This window comes from Lagopus leucura, unplaced genomic scaffold (genome assembly GCF_019238085.1).
Source record: "Lagopus leucura isolate 7727_CA_CO unplaced genomic scaffold, USGS_WTPT01 Super-Scaffold_100036, whole genome shotgun sequence".
Lineage (NCBI taxonomy): Eukaryota > Metazoa > Chordata > Aves > Galliformes > Phasianidae > Lagopus > Lagopus leucura.
The window spans coordinates 4,308,915-4,321,200 of NW_024962285.1; the positions used below are offsets into that span (position 1 = coordinate 4,308,915).

Sequence of the window (12,286 nt, forward strand, 5' to 3'; positions counted from 1 at the left end):
CGAATATGCAAAGATCAGTTCCCATTCATCGCTGCTTTCCAGCCTCTCTCCTGCTGCATGGCCACAACCGTGTGGCAGCTGTACTTCAGTTCCCATTGAGATTTCCCTTTGGTCCCTGAGCCAAGCCCCCAGCACACAGCGTTTCCACATATCCATGCAGCCACCACTCTGCTCTCATCCTCCACCGACTCCAGTCAGATGCACGATGTCTTCAGTTCAGTTTCTGTATTCTGAGACTCTTCTGTGTGGACACATGCTCTGGAAGTGAACGGGGTGGTGTGCTCATCACTTCTCTTGGTCCAACAGACTCAGCCTGGTGGTCCTGACCTGGATATTCACCACAGGCTGCAGGTAGGGGTCCTTTATCACAGAGTGCCATCACGTGCCTGGCTTTGGTGCTCCCATCCCTCCAGCAGAGGAGTCCTTGTGCCAAACAGAACCAACAGAGAACCAAAGCTGCCATCCCATCGGAGGGGCAGTTGTGCTTCGTGTGCAGGCTGTGCCACAGCATATTGCCCTTGTTCCATTTGTGTTCAGCTGATCCAATCTTGCTCCAGTGAAGGCACGACTTGCAGCATGTTAAATACAGCTCCGCATTCCTGGGACATGGAGGCAGAACAAAACCTTTCTTCCTTCTGAGAATGAGAGGCATTCTGGTGTTGGAACCAAAGCTATGAGTGTGCAGCACCTGAAGGGGCTGTCAGCATGCTTGGTGCCTGCTTCCCTTTGGTTTGGTGCTGGAGAGGCTCTCCAGGGCATGGGGCTCATAGGGAGCAGGGCTTCCCAGCTTACTCCTGAGGTATTGCAGGGGTGTGGTCTGCAGCACAGGCATCAGGAATGAAGGACGCCTGGAGGACTGGATTTTTTCCATGGTTGGAAACTGCCTTTGGAGATCCAAGCAGATGGGATTTTGGCCGGGATGATTCTCTGGCACCTACTGCTACTAACAAACTCCAGCACTGAGAGTCCGTGGCACAATGCTCTTGTGCAAGGCATATCCTGTAGCACCTGGTCTCAGAACCAGTGAGCACCTGCTGTGTATGAAGGCAGTAGGATCTGACGTGAGAAATTCAGACAGAAATACACTGACAGTGCTGATCCTGTCCAAAACTTTGTCCCTGGGACCAAGAGAAAGGACAAACCACAGCTTTCGAATGGCTAACACTCCTGTAGATATCATACATTTTCTATTGCATGATGAATGTTTAGCCAATGTATAAAATTTTCCATGTTTTTTGGTAAACCAGTGGAGGGGAAAAGACTATACAGAAGCATTTGATTCTTTCAGTACAAAAACTTTTGTCCTTGCTCTAGCATGGCTGAATCAGAAGTGAAGATGCTCACGAATAGGAAGAGCACCACGCTACTGCTCCAGTGATGGGCAGCACTTTGATTCATAGGAGATGGAGAGCAGCAGCCTGAGACGCACTGGGTGAATCCCACAGTCCCACTTCCCATCAGAAGTGGAAATCAAAAGAGGTACCAGATGTACTCCTGCTCCCAGACTGGAGAGCTGGAAGTGCTTTTAAGTAGGCAGATGACAGTGTCAGATTGAGGATAATCAGCAGGGTACCACGTTACACGAATGCCACTTCACTCACAGAAGCTGGCTTTGCAGCTTGCCACGTATGATGGGGGAAAGAGAAAGAACAGGAGCCAATATATGCTATTTTGGTATCCAGTTCACTTTGCTTACAGGTTGGGATGTCCCAAAGAAACTGCTTTATTTGGAAAACCATTTCCATCACCAGCAGGGAGGGCAGAAGCAGTTCCAGCATGCCATCCCACCGCGCACACACCTCTCCTTCCTATCATCTACCAGCGCAGAGTGAAGCACGATCTGACTTTGCCCTCTGGAGGCATAGAATTGGCATGGCGCAGAAAGGCACAGCCCCGGAGGGACTGAGCCACTGAGCTGATTTTTAGACAGTCAGATCAGAGAATTCCTGCCCCGCTGCAGATCTCTGTGGGTTGGAGGGCACTGCAAGGAGCAAGCAGGAGCAAGCAGGACAATCTGCTCCTGGGTTTCTCTGGCGCAGCACTGCCCCAGAGGCTCTGTGTACTTCAACAAGAAGGGTATTGGTGCAGGAGGATGACTTTTGGCACAAAGGCTGCAGCATGCAACATCAAATCCTGCGACATGTCTGCGTCCAGCTACTGGGCTGCATCTCAGACAGAAAGAGATGCTGCCTAGTTTTTGTTCTGCTAGAAGCTATAGAAATAGGCAGGTGGCCTGAGACTCAAGGACCTCTTATTTAGGTAAGAACCAGGGTTTGGGCTTGTTTGGGGCACGCAGACGGATCCTCATGCACATAAATTTGCCTCTAAGTGGAGAAATGGCATTGCTGCACTGCTTTTCACCAGGAGAATCTCCCACCTCCCCTTATTCACCTCAACACCCTTTATGCAGCGGTCTGAGAGGCTCTGGAAGTGCTTTTCCACAGCTCCAGGACATCACACTGCCAACATGAGTTTTGGGAGAAGTGATTGTGGGCACCAAGACATGGGCAGCACCAGCTGCACGGCCATGCAGAACATCTGCATGGATCTTTGAGTCCTGCGCAGCCACGCTCTGCATGTCAGCCAGCCTGCAAACCCTCTTACAGACATCATGCCCTGTGCCCAAGCACACTGCAGATCTCTGTGCTTGCACACACACACGCATCCCAACGCAGACCCATGCACCCCCCAAGCCCAGATCAGTGCCCCTGCACACTTGTGTGCCTGTGTGTGCTGTGCCTATGTACACACACCTGTGAGCACACCCGGACACACCGATTCCTTTCATCCCAGCTCAAGAAGTCCCACATCCCACTGCTCACTGGTCCTGAGCTCCACATGCCAGCAGCGGGCAGCTGTGCTATTCCAGTGCTGGTGCAAGGATACCGACCTAAGTAAGCACTTCTTACCAGCCGGCCGTACTGGTGTCACTCAGCCATGGGTCTAGCCCTAAGATCCCAGCAACAGGCAAGAGGGGGCTGGCAGCTCCCAGCAGCAGCCACGGAGCACCCAGGAGAGCTTCTTTCGGTTTGTAAGGGCAACGTCCCGCGGCACCGGGACCAGCGGGCTGTGTGGGGTCACTGCTGGAGACGGCGCTTGCGGTCCGAGCACGTCTGGCTTAGGCAGGCTGCACGTCGCTATCCAAGCCTGCTCACTCACTGCCCCGCTGGATCCGTCAGTGTTCGTTCTGCGGGAGTTTACTTCGGGGGAGAACGGGGGTGAACTCCAGCACCGCGGGGTCCCGTCGCGTGCCCGCGGGGCTCCGACCCGGCAGCGTGCAGTCGGGGAGGGCGGTGGGGGCTGCGGGGCCGGAGGGGCCCGGAGCGGGGCGATGCTCCTGCCCCTGCCCGAGGCGGCGGCGGCGGCGCGGCACGCCCGGCCCTGCCCGCGCCTCCCGGGATGCGGGGCGTTGCAGGGGGAGTGCCGGCCGCCGGGGTGCGGAGCCGCCGGACACCGCCGCATAAAAGCCGCGGCGGCGGAGCCGCGCTGCGCTCCTCGTCCCGGCCCGCGCCGGGGCCGCCCCGACGGGCTCATGACCGCCGAAAGCCGGCTGCCACCGGGTCCCCCGCCGCCGCCGCCGCCGCTGAAGGCGGACCCGGCGCCGCCCGGGGAGGAGGCGGCGGCGGCGGCGGGGGCGCGGGGCGGGAGGCGGCGGCGCAAGCGTCCGGCGGAGCGGGGCAAGCCGCCTTACAGCTACATCGCGCTCATCGCCATGGCCATCGGGCAGGCGCCCGAGCGGCGGCTCACGCTGGGCGGCATCTACCGCTTCATCACCGAGCGCTTCCCCTTCTACCGCGACAGTCCGCGCAAGTGGCAGAACAGCATCCGCCACAACCTCACCCTCAACGACTGCTTCGTCAAAGTGCCGCGGGAGCCCGGCCGCCCCGGCAAGGGCAACTACTGGACGCTCGACCCGCACGCCCGAGACATGTTCGAGAGCGGCAGCTTCCTTCGCCGCAGGAAGCGCTTCAAGCGCAGCGACCTCTCCACCTACCCGGCCTTCCTCGCCGAGCGTCCCGCCGCGCCGTGCCGCCTGTTCCCGCAGCCCGCCGAGCTGGCCCCGGCCCCCGCCGCCCCCTCCTGCGCCTTCGCCGCCGCCTGCCCCGCGCAGGGCTGCTCCGGCGCCGCTTTGCCCCACGGCTACGGCCCGCTGCCCGCCGCCCCCGGGCCCTACGCGCCGCCCGGAGCGGGGCCTCTGTACGCGCCCCCGGGGCGCTTCGTGCTGCCCGCCTCGCCGCCCGCTCCCGCCGGGCTGTACGGCCGCCGCTCGCCCGCGCCCTACGCGCCGCTGCCCCACGCCTACGGTGCCGGCGGGCAGGTGGGCGCCGCCGACCCCGGGCTCCGGCACAGCGCCTTCCCCGGCGGCCCCGACAGGTTCGTCCCCGCGCTCTGACCCGCGGCCCTGCCCGACGGCGCGCACCGGGCGGAGGCGGAGGACGCCGCGCCCGAAGCCGCGGGGGCCCGGAGGGACCCGCCGTCGCCGGGCTGGGTGAAGGAGCGCCGGGGTGCCGCCCGCTTTCCGGGGACAGGTGCGCAGAGCTCCCCGCTGCCCTCCCCTCTCCCTCCCGGTGTGATGCCTGGGACTTTCGGAAGATGCCGCTGTGAAAAGAACGTCGCTGTTCGTGACTTCGTTCGCCGGGCTCGGGCAGGAGGGAGGAAGGAGGATGCCCTCCCCGGTCCCGTCGAGCCTGAGCCGTGCAAGTGTGCGTGGTGCTGACGGTGGTGCGTCCCTGATGTCACACTGCTCCCGCATCGGTGCTGTGTGCCACACCGGCGACACAGACAGGACTGGCAAAGGTTCGGGGATGCACCCCGTGGCACGCTGTGTGTTGCAGGAAGCGGGGAGGACTCTGGGACCCAAAGGGAGAAGTTCTGCTGTCAGCCCCTGGAAGTGAGAGACAGCTAGTGAGGCTGTGGGGTCTCTGCCCTCAGAGATCTTCCCGACTTGATTGGACAAAGCCCAGGGATTCTCATCTGGCTTTAGAGTGAGATCCAGCACTGAATTTGGACCATGGTGGTTTGGGCCACAGATCTGCAGGGAGGGTTCTCCCATCCTCAATTACTCAAATCATAGAGTCAGCCCAACTCTGCCCATAGCCTGGAGAGGACAGCATCTCTTTCAGAAGCGAGAGGCAGGGATGATGTCTTCTGATCTTTGGTTGCACATCTTCTGTTTCAAGCTCTCCAAAGGATGGGGGAAAAAAAAAAGTCAGAAGAAAATATGGAAAGGGGCCTTAAATCTATCCATGAAAGGGAAAAGCTTTACAATAGATCCATGGAGAAACCCATGCAGATCGGTCCAGATAGATCCCAGTGCCTCTGGAAGGGGACTGGGAAGCCCAGAAATGAGCAGGTCTCACTCAGGGGCTGTGAGCAGGGGGAAGGAGACGTAGCTCTGCTACTGCAAGGATCCCATACTGCTTTGTCCTGTGGAGGTGGGAGGCTGTGTGAGTGGGGAGAAGATGACTGGTGTGTGTGGGTACAAATTGGTGGAGTTCTGAGCAGGGAGAGTTCAGTGGCAAGCGTAGCAGGAGCCTCAGCAGGAGTGCTGGGAGAGGAGGGGGTGCACATCAGTCTCTCAGCATAGATGCAGACCGCAGTGTGACTCAGGCGGAGACTGGAAGTTGGGAAGTTTCTGTTCCAGCCTCATGCTCAAAGCAGTCAGCCAGGAGTGAGACCAGGTTCTCGGGGCTCTCCTGCGAAGCCCAGACAATGTCTGAGACTGGAGACAGAAGAGTGGGCAACTTGACTGTGCTCTGGGGGAGTCTCTTCTATACATTCGGCACCTCTCTAGTCTCGCTTCGTGCCTCTTGTCCTGCTGCTGCACACTGCTGCAAAGAGCTCACAACCCCTGAGGACAGCTGAGCCTTCGCTCTGTGAAGGACTTTTCAGGTGAGGAGTGAAATTTGGGTAGAGTTCTTGCCTTCACTGGGTGCCAAAGCCCACGTATCCAGGTGGGACACGAGAGGGAGAAAACAGAGTATGAGGGTGGAAGGGCAGAGCTCGGTGCAGGCTCTCTGCAACAAGCAGGGAGAAGAAGCTGTGGGGCAGCCCTCTGTGAAGACAGAAGGCAAGCACTGAACTTGGGGCATGCTTCCCTCAGAGCGTGAGTGGATGAGCCACCTGTGGTCTGGCCCAGAGCTGCTGTCATGGCCTGGGCGCTCTGTGAGCCTGCTTGTGCCCGCCTGCACCTTTGTTCCTGAGGAGCAGCACTGTCTCTTTCCTTCTCAGTCCCAGGGGCTGCTGCAGCTTCCAGTGCTGCTCCCAGCCAACCCCCTCTCAAGTGCAGGAGGAGCCTGCGGGCCACCAAAGGCCGAGTGCTGCTTGGAGGGACGCTGTGCTTGAGCCTGCAGGCTGTGAGCTGGGTCCCCTCACTCACCAGATTGTGTTTCCTGGGCTTTGTTCAAGCAGGGCAGAGCCTTGCTTCCGAGGCTCTTGCTGTGCCTTGGCCCTTGGGTGCCTGTTCTGCCTGCAGATGGTGGCTGTGCACGTGTGTGAGTGCTGACATGCCTGCATACGCTGCTGAGTGCACAACCCACTGTGACTGCATGTCTGCATGCGCACATGGCTGCGTCTTCTGTACAAAGTGCCTTTCTAGCATCCGTGCTGAGCAGGGTCAGAAGTTTCTGGGCTTGCCAGTCCTCAGCCTCCTCACCCCGGCCTAACTGGAGGCACAGGGACATTTTTGTTAGTGTGGGTTTTTTTCTTCTGTTTTATTTTTGGTGGGAAACTGCCTCCTCAGCCTTCCTCTGGCAGCATCTGCCTGCCGTTGCCTTGACTGGCTGCTGCTTTTCCTCTTGCCAGGGGATGAGGACTGCACCTGAGAGCATTTTGCCTTGTGTAAGCTCCTCCTGACCTCAGATAGCATCTAACACAGGTTCAGGAGCAAAACTCGGTGTCTAGAGGACATGCACAATAGGCATTTGTGACTCACGAGGTACAAATTGGGTAGGTTCAGCCGTGCACTGTTGGCTGATAAGATCTACGTGCTTGTTCTTTTTTCTCTCCAAATCATTTCTGCCCACAAACGAGGGAATCCAGACAGCTGGGAAGCATGCTTCCTGCAGTGAATGCGGTTGACAATGCGCACACAACCCGGGCAGGATCCGTGCTCAGCAAGGAGCTGCATGGCCCCTGCATGGAACTCTGCACGGGGGCTACGAGCAAATGGGGATATGCCACATGTGTGGGGAAATGGGGATACGTCACATCGGACCATGGGATGTCAACGTGTGTTTATCTGATGCTTTGCTTGTAATTCTCAGAATTAGGAAACTTTTGATTTCTGGAAGCTCAGCTGTAAATATTGCAGGGCTTTTCTTGCAGCAAAGTTAAGCTAAGATTCAAAGTAGCCTTTGATCTTTGGGAGATGAGTGCAGCAGGTTGCATGGGCACTTGCAGAAGGACAGAGCAGTGCAGCACCTGCTCCATGTGGGGTTTGGGGCAGGCACACCTCGCCCGGCCTTCAGGAAAGCTGTTGATAAGCATAGGGGAAAGATTTAAGTATGTATTAGAGATATTTGTTTGTATTTACTCTTCTACTTCACTAGTAATGGAAATAAATCTTTGTGCTTTTGTTTGTAACAAAGTGTTTCTGAGCACTTCAAGCCTCTTTTGCATTTCTGGGTCCAGCAGAACTGTGGCACACAGGAAGATAGGTGCTGTGTGCTGCTCCTTGCATTCCACTCTCCTTTTTCTTGCTGAAGGCACTGGGAGGAGGGAGGAGAGGTGTCTCCAGTTGTTGGTATAACAGCAGCATCTGCTCATTGTCCAAACGGATGCTGAAAAGCAGCAGTAATGCAGCTGAGATGGCCATACACACAAAAAAGCTCAGTGCCTAATCCTGCTTTTTGGCTAAGTACACCCTTTCTGTGCCCTGAAATTGGTGGCTGTGCACTGTGCATGTGTGTGTGGCATGGGAGGAGGGGTGGGGGCTTATAGCACGTTGCCACCATCCTGGTACCATCAATAGGCAAATGGCAGTGTGCCTGGTGAGGCTTCCTCTGTGTCATCAGCAGGCTCATGGTGTTGATGGTGATGATTTCTTCCTTCTCTGCTTCAAGATCTATTTCTGTATGTTGTCTTAACATGATCTGCCTATATAATGAGAGTTTCAGTGCTTCCCAATTTGTTTTTGTTTCTTTATTGGTTTTGTCTTTTCCTTTCCCTTCCCTGTTCCATTTTCTTTTCCCTTTTCCCTGTTCCTTTTTCCCTTTCCCATTTCCCTTTCCATTTCCCTTTTCCCCCTTTCCCCTTTTTCCTCTTTCCCCTTTTCCCCCTTCCCTTTCCCTTTCCCCTTCCCCTTCCCCTTCCCTGTTTCCATGACCAGCTCAGACCCTTGCTGCTACCCTGGAGTCACAGATAGCTCAAGCTGCACAGCTGCTACTCATTATCAGTATAAATAAAAACAAATGTAGAAATGTAGAAGTTATCTGACCACGGATGGGTGCTGCAGCCCAGCTGCATCTAAGACCAGGACCCCTCTGCCACCACAACCAAGAGGCCCCAGTGGATTGAGTGAGGACTGACTGTTGGGATGTGCATTGAGAGTTTGTTCCTGCTGTGGCTCTGGGTTCTACCTCTCGTTTCTTTCTCTAAGTGGACCTCAGTCAGTGCAAATTTGAGTCAGTGGTGCAGGAGGAATTGAATTAAGCACTCGAGCAGAATTGCATTTTAGCAAGTGTAGCACACGAGGTCGATTGAGATGATTATCCTAACATCAAAAAGTAACTGAAAGAGCTCCAAGCCCTGGCCGTTTGCTCCCAGTACCAGAGGATGCTCTGCAGCGGATGCAGCTTAGCCGAGAAACACAAAAGCGGGCTGGGTGGTCCCAAGAGAACTCGCCATCTCTTCCAGACGTCCATCGCGTGGCTCGGTGTGAGCACCGCCCCGGACCGCGGCATGGGAAGAAACTGCTGTGCTGGCGGCAGCTGCAGCGTCCGTGCCGACCCGGTGCCGGACCGCTCCTCCGAGCGCCGCGCCGCCGCTAGGGGGCGCCACAGCCCGCGGAGAACGGGAGGCGAAGCGGGACTGCAGCCCGAAGGGGCTGACGGAGGGGGGGTCGGGGGCTTCTCGGAGCTGTGCCGCGATGGGACAAGATGTGACGGGGAAATTTCCTTGCTGAGCGTAAGGAGAAGCCCTCCCATGAGGCTGCTGCAGCCCTGCGGCTGGGACTGTAGAGCTGGGACAGTCTCCAGTCTTGGAGACTAGCCGAGCAGGTTGGCCAGAGTTAGCCGAGCTCACAGCATCGGACTCATCATCTCCAGTGGTTTCTCCCCACTTCAGTCTCCTATGATTATGTGGTTTCCTGGTGACACGGGAGAGCTAGTACAGCCAGTAGTCCGTGCTGGGCCCGCAGAGCACAGAACTGCAGTCCTTGGCAGCCCCAGCATTATTAGAGGTGTATTTGTTTAAATGGAGGGATCAGAGCTAACATTTTCTCAGTAAGAAGTGGTGACCAAGGAGGGAGTGAGTGTTTGCAGTTACCAGTACTTATTACTTAAAGTCAATATTGGTAAATCAACAAGAAAATATTTCTTACTCAGCAAGATCCAGGAAGGTGCAATGGCTTTTTGATGCCTCTGCTGGCCACCTGCTTTCTGCTTTGACTTTACTTCTGCTAACCAGCAAAAAGCCCTCCTGGCTCAAAGCATCACCCGTGAGCAGCAGCCTGCTGCAGAACTCCCCCAGCTGTCTGCAAATGCAGGGTGCCTCATTTCTGAAGAGCAATTCGACAAGCACAAGCAAAGTGGTGAGCCATGGTGGAACAAACCAAACATCTCCCATGCTGCTGGAAGCTCTGTCTGCTCTGAGTGTAGTTTTGGCTCCATGGGGCCAAAGCGGGGATTTGGAAGGTTGGGGGGCCACCTGTGGCTTGTGATCCTGCAGGGAACTCGTGGCAATGTCACAGCCCCCCGCATGGCTGTGGGCCACTGGGGGGATCAGTGTGGCTGTGCTTTCTGCAGTGACAGAAGAGGATCTGCTCGGAGGTATTCTCTGCAATCCTGGGGTATTTTCCAGCTGTTTAATCGCTTGCACCTTTAAGAGACCATGAGAAAGAGACTAAGGAGCGATGTGCCAGACAGCAAACTGTTTTCATTACACTGTGGTCTGTGCTGTGATCATGTGAAGTCCAGACTACAGCTGTGCCTTCAGTGCCATCATTCACTGTAGCCATCAGCTATGGAAATAACTATATGACAGGCAGAGGGGTTTTATGGAGCTTGACCGACCCGATCTCCCTCAGTGCCCAGGTGACCAACCTGATGGGTGAAGGACATGATGTGGTCTCATCAGCAAAGCCTTGGATGCTGTCTCCCACAGCACTCTGCTGGGGAAGCTGTCAGCCTGTGGCTAGGACAGGAGCACTGTTTGCTGGGTAGAGTGGCTGGAGGGCTGGACCCAGAGAGGGTGGTGAGTGGAGTTACATCCAGCGTCCTGTCAGCAGTGGTGTTCCCCAGGGCACGGAGCTGGGGCCTGCCCTGCTCAATGTCTGTAGTGATAACCTTGATGGGGATGTTGAGTGCACTCTCAGTAAGTTTGCAGACATCAAGGAAGTATTGATCTGTCTGGGGCAGCAAGGCCCTGCAGAGGGATGTGGATAGGCTGATTGTTGGGCTCAACCAGAGATAACCAGAGATAAATACCATTAGGTTTATGGTCATGACTTATGACCAAAACCTGTAGCAAAACTTTCTTCCTCCCTAGTAGGTAGCAAAGTCTTCCTTTTCCATCCCGTACATCCAGGCCATAGCTAACTGTAAACTGTAAAAAAAGATCTTGCATTGTCAGTGCCAGGCAGACGCCACCAGATGAGATACTGCTTGGGAGCAGCCCTCAAGAAATGTTTGTCTCCACCCCAGAGCAAACTTTGCTCCTGCGAAACCAGCTCAGGAGTTTGCTGTCAGGATTCACTGTTTTCTTTCCTGTTGCTTGCAACAGTCAGTGGAAGGAGGGCGTCTCCTCCTCTGAGTACATCTGGTACAGGTCCTTCTCCAGTGCCACAAGGGATTTGTGGGGGAGGAAACTATAAATAAGAACGCAGGAACACAAACAAATGATAAAAGTGGCAGAAAGACCAAACTGGGCTTTGCAGCTGGTGAGATTTTGAACCAGGGTAGGGAAAATCAGTGGGACCCTGCAGACCCATGGGGATGGGCAGGGGAAGCGCAGCAGGAGGAAAAAGCTCGGGGTGCTGGCAGAGGACCCATCTGGGAGGTGCCCATGGACCACAGTGGCCAGCTTTGCTCCTAAGCCCATGGGAATTCTGCACAAGCAGGGAGCTCTATTACCTGTCCTCACGTGAGAGGAAAAAAAGGTGTGTTGTGCAAGTGAAAGTGCTGATAAAGAGTGCTCTATCTTTGGGTTGTTATGCAATAAAATTTACTACCTGCAGAAAAGCCTTTCTCACAGGCTGCCAAAGGAGCCAGCTGGAGTGAGAGCTCTGGTGCGGGTGCACAGTCACTGAGGTGACTCCAGCACCCCGAGGCAACCAAGCTCAAATGACTAGGGGATGGGGCTACTTTCTATGGGCTATCTTGCTTCCTGCAAGCCCCTTCCCACCATGCTCTGCAGGCATAGCCACGCAGTGTGGCACCTCTGCCCACCCCATGCTTCAGCAAGGATTACTCCCCTGTGCTTATAGAAACCCTGCCAAGCTTTCACCACTTCCCATGGCTCAGCTTCAACAGCACAGGGACAGGACACACATGGTTGCTTTGTGTGCTCTTGTCAGAGGGGTGCAGTGATTTGAATGTGAAACTTCCTAGAAGCTGCTTCTCCCCAGCAACTAAAAAGTGGTGGGAAGTGGGTGAGCATAAGCCTCTGGGGATGTGAAGGTGGATGTCAGGGTAGATTTACTTCCCTGGGAGTTCTGAGAAGGGCTGGGGAGATGGAGACAGCTGCCAGCCATTGCTTGCCACGGTATGGGGCTCTGCAGACAGGAGTGTCTCCAGGCCCTACAGCGCAGCTTCCTTGCAACGTAGTGTGGATGCAATGCTTGCAAGAGTACTCTGGCACAGCTCCTGTGATAGTACTCATCTGTGAGTTTCTCATTTGGCACCCAGGGGATGTTTTGTTGCTGCTGGTGCTGTAACTGCAGAGGGTCTCAGAGGGCGGAGAGAAGGCTGCAGGCTGTGCTCATGAGCACTAATTATCTCTCATGCAAAGCTCAGGGACCAAAGGGGGGATGGGTGTCAGTGATATAAATGCTGGTGAGATGTCACATCCACTGAGATGCACAGCACAGCATCACGGATGTCTCTGGATGTCTCTGGAGTGATCTCAC

The 12,286-nt window shown here is 55.7% G+C and overlaps 1 protein-coding gene across 1 annotated transcript; it reads left to right on the forward strand.

Moving 5' to 3' along the window:
* Positions 1-3,532: 3,532 nt before the first annotated feature.
* FOXE1 (forkhead box E1) lies at positions 3,533-4,393 on the forward strand. Its single transcript, XM_042882934.1, has one exon. It carries the CDS (start codon positions 3,533-3,535, stop codon positions 4,391-4,393), a length of 861 nt encoding a protein of 286 aa, XP_042738868.1.
* Positions 4,394-12,286: the final 7,893 nt, after the last annotated feature.